The 14,161-nt window shown below is 41.5% G+C and overlaps 1 protein-coding gene across 2 annotated transcripts in view; it reads left to right on the forward strand.

Annotated features, from left to right (window-relative positions):
- CNTN1 (contactin 1) overlaps positions 1-14,161 on the forward strand; it is a 281,784-nt gene that overhangs the window by 226,063 nt on the left and 41,560 nt on the right. For both annotated transcript variants that reach the window (XM_059682579.1, XM_059682581.1), the window contains 2 exons: positions 1,778-1,927; positions 12,480-12,550. In XM_059682579.1, coding sequence (XP_059538562.1) covers positions 1,778-1,927; positions 12,480-12,550 — 221 coding nt within the window. The remainder of the gene's footprint in view (positions 1-1,777; positions 1,928-12,479; positions 12,551-14,161) is intronic.

A 14,161-nucleotide genomic window follows, 5' to 3' on the forward strand; every position in this document is an offset into this window, starting at 1 on the left:
CATCAATTCACCAGAAGCCCTCTCTTTATTGGAGGCTCAAAAGGGTATCTGGAGTGGAAGAGAGGCCACCCTACCCAGTGTCAGAGCAACCAGCTCTATTTTTCCCTTTTCTCCATGAAGAGGCCTCTGCAAACCAAACCGTCACCTTCCTTCTTCCAATTACCTAAAAAAGTTCCCTGTGTATATGAGCTAAGACAAACAAATTTTGATTTGTATGAGGGGAGGTAGAGGAGATAAAGAAGCAGAATCAAACCAGAGGGGAAGGCAAAGCCAAATTTTTGAATCAGAAAGTCAAAAATATGTGTCAAATATATAGAACAAGTTCATAACAAGAAGAGAATTGATGGGAAAATTAATGTCCAAGAAGCTTAAAACTATGGCAGGATGAGTCATGGGATAGTCTGACTCATACAAAAATTTGTCCACAAGTAGAGACTGTACACTGGAATGCTTAGCACTTATTGTGGAGATGGTACACTATTTTAAAGATGTATGTATTCATGGTCTGCATTGGAGATAAAAATTCCCTAACTAATAAGATAATGAGTTATAGAAAAGCCTAAAGAAAGAAATTTCCCACATAAGTGGTGTACAGGTATTTACATGCATATGAATGAGTAGGAAAATTACTAAAAACACATATGGAAATATTTTAAGAGAGCTTAAAATAATGTATAATTAAGCCCAGGTTGTATGTTTTATCATATCTCAAGCAATCTTAGAACATATCTAACCCATAATTTATAATCTTCCCATTAGTATCTGGCATATAGTAGCATGAAGTATAAAAAGTACTTGATAAATTTTAATGAATTATTATAACATTTATCATCTCTGCCCCAAATGACTTGTGTATAAATCTAAAAAACCAACTAATCAACATATAGGTGCCCTAGTAATAAAAAATTCACTACCTATACTCTACATCAGAGGCAGTCCATAAAATTTTTAACTGCCTCAGTTGTACCCTTGCCTCAGAAAACCTTTCTAGATTCTACCTTGATGATACAACTCCTTGCTATTCAAGGTATAGCCTGTGGACTACCAACACTGGCATGGCATGGGAGGTAGTCAAAACTACCTTCGCCGCAACCTGTTTGGCTCAGTGGGTAGAGTGTCGGCCTACGGACTGAAAGGTCCCAGGTTCGATTCCGGTCAAGGGCATGTACCTGGGTTGCGGGCACATCCCCAGTAGGAGATGTGCTGGAGGCAGCTGATCAATGTTTCTCTCTCATTGATGTTTCTAACTCTCTATCTCTCTCCCTTCCTCTCTGTAAAAAATCAATAAAATATATTTAAAAAAACAAAACAAAACAAAAAAAACCTCCTACCTTAGACTCAGTAAATAGATGATTTATATGCATATTACTCTTTCTAGTTTATTATTTATTAATGACCTCTCCTCTTACTCCCTTGAACTTAAGTTTGTCATTCCTTCTTTTTATTTTCACTTCAACCCAATGAAATATGTGACATTTTCTCAAAATAGTAAAATAGATTATGGAATCTCAAAGGGAAGGCAGGGGTGGGTGGGTGGGAAGAAATCAACCAAAGAACTGGTATGCATATATATAACCCATGGACACAGACAATAGGGTGGTGAAGGCCTGGGTGTTGGGGGGAGGGTCAAGGGCAGGCTAGAAGGAGTCCATCGGGGAAAGAAGGGGACGAGTATAATACTTTCAACAATAAAGATTTTTTAAATAGTAAAATATAAGTGGGGTATTATAAAGGTGATATTCCTCAAATAATATTCTCTAATGTTCATTTTATTTAGATCCCCCAATTATTGAAGGAAATATGGAAGCAGCAAGAGCAGTGGATTTAATCCCATGGATGGAATATGAGTTTCGTGTGGTAGCAACCAATACATTGGGTATAGGAGAGCCCAGTATACCGTCAAACAAAATTAGAACAGATGGTGCTGGTATGTAGAAGAAACTTTTTTAAAATTTAGAAGACTTATATATACAATGCCACTTTAATATATAGTTGAATGTATTTGGAAATAAATCATGCTCTGAGGTAAGTGATTCATCTAAACTCTGTGTGTATATATGTATTTGAGACAAGTGTGTCTATTTTATATCAAGACCCTCAAAAACAAGAAAGGAAATATGAAGTTTAAAGATATTTTTACATAATTAACATAGGAGAAGAGGTAAATTGAAACTACTGCATATGCCACTGGAGACCACTTAAGTGAAATTGGTGTTTAGAATATAAACTTTAATATAAATTGTGAATATTAACCAGGCAGACTATTGATGTAAGATGATTTAGAAGGTTCCCAGTTTTGTGTGTCACAGTTTTGTGTGTCTCTCAAACACATTTATAATTGAATGGCCATGTGTATGGACGGTGTGGGCAGGGAGGATAGGGTGAGCTAGGAGTGGAGAGAATGTGGTGAGGACTTCTCAGATCTATACCACTTGGAGAGTCACAGCATCTCTGAGAAACAGCTATAGTGTGTTGTTTGTTTTTAAATGTTAGGAGTCCCTCTAACTATGCTCTTTCATCACAGCTCAACCTTGGCTGTTCTTTCAATGTAGGTTCACATTTTTTATGCTAAATACCAACTGCATTTAAGTAGGCTTCAGTACAAGAAGGATTCCACTCTATTTTCTTTTCCCCTGCATTACTAGGCAAAAATATTGTTCTGATTCTAATAATAGCTATTTTTCTATTATTCCCTGTCTCTGAAAAAGAAAATATTTTGTAGGCTCTCTGAGTTTGATTATTTTTACTATGCCTTGCCAACATTTTATTTTCAGTGTTTTATTTGGGAGATTTTAAATGGATGACAGAGTACCATTAGATTTCTTCTTCGATATCTTAATATCACTTATACACATTTCTGGCTACCTCATTCCTTGACCTAACTTCTAAGCAGAATTAGTCTGTAGTTTTAAAACCAAATTAGTCACAGGATTTCCATCGATCTCTTAAAGTTTCATGTAACTTACCAAATAAAAAATGATGATGCTGTAATAAAGGAAGAAAACACTAGCATACTGATCTGCACTATTTTCACTCTTAAAAATGCATCCATTTATATGAGATGTTATTAGACTTCTAGCAGAAGCTTAGATTTAATCCTGAATTGTGAAACTAAATATAACTTAAATACCACTTTTTGTTGTTTTAAAATAAACACAGTTGTCCCCTTTTCTCTACCTCACAGAAATCTCTTTAGGATATAGAGGTAATATAAGGTGATGTTTTATAGAACACAGATACCACATAGCCAGGATACTTGTGTTTGGTTTTTAGAGCTTTCTATGTTTGTAATAGAGGCTTCTGTTGTGATGGACTGAACACAGTTGCACTTTCTGAAAAATAAAAATGAAAAGAAACTGGGACATGATATGACTAGAGGTTTTAACCATATAATTCCATGTCAAGAGATAATGCACTTAATTTGATTTAACAAGTACTCATTTCAAAATAAAACAGAAAAAAATCAAGCAATTAAGTTGGTCTAAGTAAATTTGTTTCATTTAAAAAATTATAACATATTTGCTTCAAATATACACATTTGAAAAATCTCATTGAGCTTGATTTTTTTCCTGTGATCTCTTTCCTAATATAATATAAACTACATTTTGTCTGAACATGTTTCTAAAATACAAAACTGTCCATGGAAAGATGAAATCCTGTCATTTGTGACAACATGGGTGAATCTTGAGAATATCATGCTGAGTGAAACAAGTGAGGCAGAAAAAGTCAATAACCATATGATTTCACTCATATGTGGAATATAAAACTGAAAGCAAGAAACTAACAAACAAGAAAAACAAATAAAAACTCATACACAGACAACAGTATAGTGGTTTCCAGAGGGGAGGGATGATCTATAATAATAAAAGCATAATATTCTAATTAGACCAGACAGCCGAACTACCTTCCAGACATCATTCCAGATGACCTTCTGGACGAAGCCACGGTGGCAAGGGCCAAGGCAGAGGCCATTAGGGGTGATCAGGTAGGCAGGCAGAGTGGTTAGGGGCGATCAGGCAGGCAGGTAGGCAAGCAGTTAGGAGCTAGTGGTTCTGGATTGTGAGAGGGTGCAGACCAGGCTGAGCACCTCCCACCACCACTACCACCACCACCACCACCACCACCACCACCACCACCACCACCACCGCTCCTGTGCACAAATTTCGTGCACCAGGCCTCTAGTATAAAATAAAAGAGGCCTAATATATGGTGACAGAAGAAGATTTGCCTTTGGGTGGTGGGCACACAATACAATATACAGATCATGTATCATACAAATGTACACCTGAAACCAATATGATCCTATTAACCAATGTCACCCCAATAAATTTAATAAAAAATAAAAAGCATGTAATAAAAGCAGTTAGTACTGTCTAGTGCATAATATTTACTTAATAAAATTTTTTTATTATGCTGTTAGTGCTCCTTCTAAACTTTTATATGCTTATGAAAATATTATCTACTCTGTAATTGATCACCTTGTGCAATATATTTCCATTTTTATAAGCATAATAGAGGATCATCTAATTTCATTTAATTTCTTATCACCTTAAGGGAATCATTTTGTATATTTAATATAATAACATTTAACCAACTTGCTCTTTACTTATTTTACTTTCATCCTGCTTTCAAAAGATTGAATGTGCATAAAATTGGACCCTTACATTTTTCATCCTTGCAATAAAACAAAAATACTTTCTAAAACAGGGGGATGTCTGTCTTGTCATGCACCATTATAGTAATCCTCCAGCAGATGCCAGCAGATGTTCTGTGGAATAACGCCTGCTTCCCACTTGATGGAAAGGTCGCTCCTGCCTCATTATGCTGATTGAAAGACGTGGCATTATCTAATGCAGCACATGTCCTTATCTGTCCAATTACTTAATGTTCAGATCACAGTGCACAGTTGTGTATATTCTTTGGATTCAGACAAGTGCACTATAAAATGGATGGCTCCCAAATGAAGAATTAGAAGATGCGTTTGTAATTCATTATAACCCATTTATTTTTGACTGTACGAAAGAGATAACAAAAGCTCCCTTCAAAGTAATGTGTCATTGCAAGATGTGTCCTCATAGCTAATAGATCTGCTGGTGCAGTTGGTGACTTGATATTCTAAAACAGTGCATTCAGGTGTGGCTGACAGCTTTGGCATTTATTTACCAGATCAACCTCAGAAGGAAAAAAGAAAAGACACTAATACCAGAATCAACACTTTCATACTATGTACAGAGCTTTAATTTCACATTTAATGAAGCTATTATGTTATTTAATTTAATTTAATTTTTTTTTAGTTTTTTCAGATATGTTTTGCCTTAGCTGGTTTGGCTCAGTGGATAGAGCATCAGCCTGTGGACTGAAGGGTCCCAGGTTCAATTCCAGTCAAGGGCACATGGCCAGGTTGTGGGCTCCATCCCCAATGGGGGGTGTGCCAGAGGCAGCCAAGCAATAATTCTCTCTCCTCATTGATGTTTCTATCTCTCTTTCCCTCTCCCTTCCTCTCTGAAATCAATAAAGATATATTTTTTAAAAAGATATGTTTGATAAAGGAGGGGAATGGTGATAAGAATATATTTTTTAGTTAGAAAGGTATATGTTAAAGTTAGTTACTGTCATCCTATCTAATAATAGACAAACATGGTAATTAACCATACCTCCGCTATGCATCCCATTGGCTAATCAGCAGGATATGCAAATTAACTACTAACAAAGATGGCAGCAGGCAGCCACGCAGCTGAAGCGAACATGAGGCTTGCTTGCTCCAGTGATGGAGGAAGCCAAGGTTCCCCGCCTGCCATGGCCCAGCTCTGAGCTCCGGAAGCAACAATGTTCCAATTATAGAAGCTAAACAAACCCCAGATATCTGCTTTCAGCCAGCCGGAGCCTCAGAGCTTAGAGCGCCAGTGGTGGCAACAGAGTTTCAATTATAGAAGCTAAACAAACCCTAGATACCTGCTTTCAGCCAGCCACGGCCTCAGAGCTGGAGCCGGGCCTCAGTGCTAGAGCTGGCTCTCAGCTCCAGTGACAGCTATAGAAAGTAAATAAATCTCAGAAGAAAAAAAAGAAAAAAAAAAAGAGGCTGGGAGCTTCAGTAGCCCGCCAGCCTGAAAATGGCCCTCAGCCCCTCACCCAGACTGGCCAGGCACCCCAGTGGGGACCCCCACCCTGAAGGGGGTGTGACCAGCTGCAAACAGCCATCATCCCATCATCCAGGCTGGCCAGGCACCCAAGCAGGACCCCCACCCTGATCTGGATCACCCTTCAGGGCAAACCAGCCGGCCCCCACCCATGCACCAGGCCTCTATCCTTTATAGTAAAAGGGTAATATGCAAACTGACCCTAACAGCAGAAAGACTGGGAATGACTGGTCACTATGACACACACTGACCATCAGGGGGCAGACGCTGAAAGCAGGAGCTGCCCTCTGGTGATCAGGGCGCTCTCACATGGGGACCTCTGCTCATCCACAAGCCAGGCTGATGGCTTCCAGTACAGCGGTGGTGGTGGGAGCCTCTCCTGCCTCCTCAGCAGCGCTAAGGATGTCTGACTGCAGCTTAGGTCTGCTCCCCGCTGGCAAGTGGACATCCCCCAAGGGCTGCTGGGCTGCAGAGGGATGTCTGATTGCCATCTTAGGCCCAATTCCCCATGGAGCAGGCCTAAGCCAGCAAGTGGTCACTCCCGAGGGGTCTCCGACTGCAAGAGGGCACAGTCCGGGCTGAGGGATCCCCTACCCCCAAGTGCACAAATTTTTGTGCATCGGGCCTCTAGTCTATATCATAAAAGGCCTGTTGTCATGAAGCCCTAATGGCATCACTACCAAATGAGCAAAGGCTCTTGTAGCAGGCGGGGTGAGGCGTGAGATACTTGCAGGGGAGAGCTACTACCCCGCAGAGAGCTACAAGTGGTGGAGGATGGGGCGGGAGCTACCAGCAGCGATGGGCAGACAGCCAAATGAGGCAAGCAGAAGCGAGCTATTCGTGGACTATTTTGTACATGCTGGGTCTCTAGTTAATAATAAAATAGATTAAAAGAAGTAGTTCAGCCCAGCCAGCATGGCTCAGTGATTGAGTGTCGACCTATGAATCAGGAGGTCACAATTTGATTCCCCATCAGGGCACATACCCAGGTTGTGGGCTCAATCCTCAGTAGGGGGCATGCAGGAGGCAGCCGATCAATGATTCTCTCTCATCACTGATGTTTCTATATCTCTCTCCCTCTCCAATCCTCTCTGAAATAAGTAAATAAATAAATAAATAAATAAATAAATAAATATATTTCAATGTTTAAAAAGAGGCACTTTAAACCCATGTTGTCCAAGAGTCAACTGTACTTATTCCAAAGTGTTGATCTAAATATCCAATTAAGTGTGGTGTGCAAAAATCATTTCTAAGTTCTAAATGAGTCTTTTATTAAACTGGGCTTCATTCACTGAGGAAACTTATATGAATTAGGGATTTTTTTAGATTGAATTAAAATTAGTTGTAAATATTTAATTTATTCTAAAAGAAAGCTTCTTCAAGACTAGAATCAGGTTTTACTCATTATCTTTTGTGCTTAATACAGCACAGTGTTTATAACTGCTGCTCAAAATTATGTGTAGAAGTAAAAAGGAATGTAAACTGTAATTCAAATAAATAATATGTTGTAAAAAGAGATGTGAAATAAATTTAAAAAAATTCTGTTTGAGAATGAAGACTAGATAAACAAACAAACTTAAAATTTCAGCCTGATAAGTTCCTAAGACATTCATATTATTAGCTATCTTGGCCTGTATATTCTTTTTAACTACTATTGAAAAGAACTGATGTTAACAGGATGGACACATTTGGTGTGTTAACAATGTGTTCCACCATCAGACCAGGAGAATTAAAAAAGATTTGTGCTCATTTAAATATACAAATATTACATAGTTCATTTGACTATTAATACCTCTTCAAAAATAATATATATTTAAAGACAGAAAAACAGCAGATGTAAGACTTTACTCCCCTTGGTTTTCTAGACTCTAGAGCATTTTATCTGACAATTTTGAGTCTCTTTAAAAAAAATAAATAAAAGGTTACTTGAACTCAAACACTGCCATACCACTACAGTCTGATAACCAAGAAGGCTACTAAATGGCTAATGGGCGGGTGGTATATACTGTGTGTTTACACTGGATAAAGGGAGGATTAACGTCCTAGCAGGACAACAAGAGGTTTTATCTCACTACATACTATGCACACTAAATAAGAGTTTTAAACAGAGCAAAATTTAAAACTTACAAATTGTAAAAAACAAAATAAAATACAAATTGTTTATTTCTGGAATTTTCCATGTAATATTTTCACACTGCAAATGCCCATCAGCAACTGAAACTGAGGAAAGTGAATAGATAATGGAGGACTATTGTACTTATATTCAAATTATTTAAGCATTCAAATCTAACAGTAAAATTGGCAGCATTCGTTTCTTTCCATAGGAAAAAAAAAAGAAGAAAATCAGTCAGGGCATTGGCTTGATTTTCTTTTAAGATATATTTTAGATGTATGACTGAAATATAGCAGCACTTTTACAAACAGTGTTAGGGGATCACTTGTTAGACTAAAATCATGGCAAAGGACAAGTTAAAAAACATCACTATTTTTAACCTTTCACAGTAAAATTATAAATATTGTTTATTCATGATTAATTCAGTAATTCTGTATTTTTCTTAAATATTTGTTTAAATTTTTTCAATGATTTATTGTTAAGAGAATGTCTAGTTTGTTCACTGCTAAATACCCTGAAGCCCAAAGTTAAATAAGCTTCTTTGTGCTTCTGATGATTTACGTCCCTGAAAGGAATCCCTCCTTGGCCAAGACCTCCTGGTCCTGCAGGGCCGGAAGCTAATGTGGAGCATGGAGCTGCTCTCTTCTCAGATTCATGTCAGATGTGTAGGCTATGTGTCAATTCCACCTGTGGAACACTGTCCCTTAGCAGCTAAGACTCCAACTGCACATTCAAAGCTAAACGGAGGAAACTGTCAATAATTTATCTGAGACAGATATAAAAACACTTTATTATGACATATAGTTACTTTTATTTCTGTGCTTTTACTTGTCTTACTTAAGCATCCTGAGTTCAATGGGTAACTTTTGAAGAGAAAATCAATCTTGAGTAAGTTATTCGAAGGATGTTAAAAAGAGCTTAAGATAAACATTTTAAAATGGAAAAAGAAATATTCAATATAATGTAAATATACTCCATTAGTTAGCTCTATTCTAAATAAAAAGGTTAATATTAGTTATAATAGAAAGTATTGCAATGAAATGATTTGGAAAATAAGACTTGTCCTGGTGAAGGCAATATTTAATTAAATAAATTGCAGTATAATAAGTTACTCTTGAGGGTTATTTTTGAGAGTATTTGCCTGTGACCATTATACTTGTATGTATAGTTAAACACAAAATTTGATTTATTCATTAAATACAACACAGCATGTTCTTTGTTTATAGCATAGAGAGCTTTAACTTCAGAATATGAGTTAATATGAATCAGTTGTTATCAGGGCAGTAAAATAGGTTATTACAGCTACAGTGAGGCATCTATCCTATCTAATAAAAGAGAAACATGGTAATTGGCGTACAACCGCTACCCTTCCCATTGGCTAATCAGGGCGATATGCAAATTAACTGCCAGCCAAGATGGCAGCCGGCAGCCAGGCAGCTTAAACTGAACATGAGGCTTGCATGCTTCAGTGATGGAGGACTGCAATGTTCCTCGCCTTCCTTGCCGGCCTCTGAGCTTGCAATTTAAAAAACATTGTAACAAATATAGAAGCTAAATGAAACCCGCTTTCAGAGAGCTGGGATCTCAGAGCTGCAGTTGATAGAGTTTAGATTATAGAACCTAAACAAACCAGATACCTGTTTTCAGCAGCTGAGGCCTCAGAGCTGGAGCCAAGCCACAGAGCTAAAGCTGTCCCAGAATAAAAAAAAAAAGAAAAGAAAAAAAGGAGCAGTTGGGAGCTTCAGTCCCAACCTGAAAACAGCCCTCAGCCCCTCACCCAGACTGGCCAGGCACCCCAATGGGGACCCCCACCCTGAAGGGTGTGTGACCAGCTGCAAACAGCCATCATCCACTCATCCAGGCTGGCCAGGTACCCCAGTGGGAACCCCCACCCTGATCCAGGACACCCTTCAGGGCAAACCAGCTGGCCCCCACCCGTGCACCAGGCCTCTATTCTATATAGTAAAAGGGTAATATGCCTCCCATCACCGGGATCAGCAGAGCTGAGAGGCCTCCCGGCACCGGGATCAGCGTGACAGGGGGCAGCACCCAAACCCCCTGATCAACTTGCTGCTCTGTGTGTGACAGGGGTCGGGGCCACAACCTCCCTATCGGCCCTGCTCTGTTCCTGACAGGGGAAGGCGCCCCAACTCCCTGATTGGCCCTGCTCTGTGCCTGATAGGGAGGAGCTTTCCAACCCCCTGATCGCCCTGCAGCTCTGTGTGTGGCAGGGTGAGGCGCCCCAACCCCCCAACCCCACAGGCCCTGCTCTGTGTGTGACGGGATAGAGCCATAACCTCCCCATCAGCCCTGCCCTGAGTGTGACAGTGGCGGTGCCCCAACCCCCTGATTGGCCCTGCTCTGTGGGGGATAGAGGGCGGCACCCCAACCCCCTGATCTACCCTGCTCTGTGTGTGACAGGGGGCGGTGCCCCAACTCCCCTATCAACCCTACTCTCTGAGTGACGGGGGGGAGCTCCCCAACCCCCTGATGGGCCCTGCTCTGTGCGTGACAGAGGGAGCTCCCCAACCCCCTGATGGGCCCTGCTCTGTGCATGACAGGGGGGAGCTCCCCAACCCCCTGACTGACCCTGCTCTGTGCGTGACAGGGGGTGGCGCCACAACCTCCCCATCGAACCTGCCTTGAGTGTGACAGGGGGCAGTGCCCCAACCCCCCAATCGGCCCTACCCTGAGCGTGACTGAGGGTGGCATCACAACCTCCCAATCTGCCCTGCTCTGTGCATGACAGGGGGCGACGCCCCAACTCCCCAATCAGCCCTGCTCTGAGCCTGACCAGGGGCTGCACCTAGGGATTAGGCATGCCCTCTGCCACCCAGGAGCAGGCCTAAGCCAGCAGGTTGTTATCTCCCGAGGGGTCCCAGACTGCGAGAGGGCACAGGCCGGGCTGAGGGACCCCCCCTCCCCCCGAGTGCACAAATTTTTGTGCACCGGGACTCTAGTCTACACTAATAAAAGAGAAAAATGGTAATTGGCGTACGACGCTACCCTTTTCATTGGCTAATCAGGGCTATATGCAAATTAACTGCCAACTAAGATTGGCAGTTAACTGGCAACAAGATGGCGGTTAATTTGCATATGTAGGCACAATGCAGGGAGGCAAAAGGGAAAGCAGGAAGAAGCCCCCTGCCACTGACAGTGATCGGAAACCCAGGGGGGAGCTAAGAGCTGGGGGGCAGGGCAAAGGCGGCCCTGGGGCCGCCTTTGCCCTGCCCCTCAGCCATGATCAGAGAATCAGGTTCCTTTTCCGCCCTGGCCAGTGATAGCAAGAAGTAGGGGTGGAGCCAGCGATGGGAGCTGGGCATGGTCGAAGCTGGCAGTCCTGGGAGCTAGGGGTCCCTTGCCTGGGCCTAAAGCGGAGCCCACGATCATGGGGCCGCTGCAGCTGCAGGTCCCCGCTGCCCGGGCCGGACGCCTGCGCCAGAGGCATTAGGCCTGGGCAGGGGCAGAGCCTGCAACCACGGGGAGCTGGGTGTTCCCTGCCCAGGCCTGACACCTCTGCCGGAGGCCTCAGGCCTGGTCAAGGGGCCGATCCTGCGATTGTAGGGTGATGGGGGTCAACACCTGAGGGCTCCCAGTGTGTGAGAGGGGGCAGGCTGGGCTGAGGGACACTCCCCCCACACACACACCCAGTGCACGAATTTCGTGCACCAGCCCCTAGTATGTATATAAAAGCCTAAGCAACTGTTATGACCTGTCGACTGGTCACTATGATGTGCACTGACAACCAGAGGGAAGATGCTCAATGCAGTAGCTGCACCCTGGTGGTCAGTGCGCTCCCACAGCAGGAGCTCCACTCATCTCGCCAATGGACACCAGACGCTGGTCTCATGGCTGGCGAGTGCAGCTGCAGCAGCACGAGCCTCTCTCCAGCATGAGTGGGAGCAGTGCAATGCCCAATCTGGGCTCGGGCTCTTCCCCAGCCGCCTGCCACTTGTTGTGGGCCTGCAGGGATCGGGCCGAAACCAGCAGTCCAACATCCCCCAATGGGTCCCAGATTTTGAGAGAATGCAGGCCAGGCTGAAGGGCCCCACCAGTGCACAAATCTGTGCACTGGGCCTCTAGTTGTTATTATAATTGAGTGGATCTCATGTGTAGTTTGTCTTTCCCAGTGAAATAAAAAATGTACAGTTTCTGTAGTGAATAAGAACTTTAACATCAGAAGGACATTCTGTAGCCTCTGTATTTTGTGGTTTGCTTGTTTGTTTCAGCACCTAATGTGGCTCCTTCAGATGTAGGAGGTGGAGGAGGAAGCAACAGAGAGCTGACCATCACATGGGCGGTGAGTCTTAACAAGTTGTACTTATTACAGGCTGCTTTACCTGGACTTAGTCTCAAACCCATTTTGTTTCCTAAAATAAATTGAAATAAAAGAAAATGCCCAAAGCACAAGCAAAGTAAATTACTAAAATATCGTTTTCTTAAATATATGTGAGATCTTACCTGGCTTACTATGGCTTGGTGTGCATAAATAGATTATTGATGCTGAGGGAACTGTTGGCCAAAACACTAAACCAACTTTCAACTATCTGATTCCAGACTTTTTTTTTTTAACTCATTGTTACCTGGTAACCCAACTGTAAATTATAACAGTTTCCCTGGACATTCAAAACTCCAAAGATTTGGTTAAAAAGTTTTTATTTTTTTTAATTGGAGTTTGTTTCCCACTTGAGACATACTTTGATCACTAAGTGCAATCAATCATGATAGATCAGTCTCAGAAGTCTCCCAAGTGTGTTTTATTGAGGTATCAAAAACGCTGTATTGAATTTTTATAACCCAAAGGGAAGTTCCAAATCAGAGATGATAATGTCTGAAAAACAATGCATCTTGGCTGGAATTTTGAAGTGAGAGAGATGCGGGGGTGGGGAAACATCACCTTGTCTGACATAGACATCTGACGTGTATCTACCTACCATATTTTATCTAGCTCCGTGTGTTCATTAAATATTTTTAAGATTTAATCACTACAGATAGTAAAATAATACAACCTAAGCTCTAAAGAATTTCAAAAACCGCATGAACAATGGCAGGTATTATTCTTTCCATCAATCAAATTGATTTATATAAAAGTAGATATTTAGCAAAAATTGACTTTACTCTTTGCTATGTAGTCAGATTTTATACTTGGCACTTAAATCACATTTTTTGTAAGATTTTGAAAAAAAATGCCTTTTGCTTGTCCAAATCTCAAATTATTTATAAGTAAATTTTAGTGTCCATGAACATACAAAAGTGCAGAAAATTTTAAAAAATTAAGAACATCTTACTTTTTTTTTATAAGGCTTGATGTTCTTGGATATCAGCTTTAGGATAAGATGGGGATTTCTAAAAAAAAAAATCAGAATTAGAAATCCTATTCTAAAAATTTGAAATAAAGTTTCTGGGAATAAGGCCTGAGAATCATTAATTTTTTAAATATGTTTTTATTGATTTTAGAGAGAGGGACACAGAGATAGAAACATTGAAGAGAGAGAAATGTCAATTGGCTGCCTGCCGGGGTCCAACCCCAGCGGGTCCAGGGGTCCCCAAAGGTTTGGACGGAGTCGGCGAAGAAGGAATGAAATGTAATGGCATGGGAGAAGGTAGGCCCAAGGAGCCTTATCCTTAACCCCACTGCAGCCTTTCCACCCCGGGAAAGTGCAGGATTGGCAAGCTCTCCCTGGGGTGATAGATCAGGACTCAGGTAATAGCGGAAAGCGCCAATCCTACTCTTAAAATGGATACAAGAGAGCATTTCAGGTTTTTCTTTTTAATGCCTGCTTTTAAAAAATAAAAAAGGGGGAATTTGCCGGGAGCCGGTCCATCCTTGCTGTTTCAAGGGACCTGGCATATATGGCATACTGTTCTTAATATGTTTGCTCACCTTCTTGGCGCTGTGTTTTAACCAAGG

Source organism: Myotis daubentonii, chromosome 2 (assembly GCF_963259705.1).
Source record: "Myotis daubentonii chromosome 2, mMyoDau2.1, whole genome shotgun sequence".
Lineage (NCBI taxonomy): Eukaryota > Metazoa > Chordata > Mammalia > Chiroptera > Vespertilionidae > Myotis > Myotis daubentonii.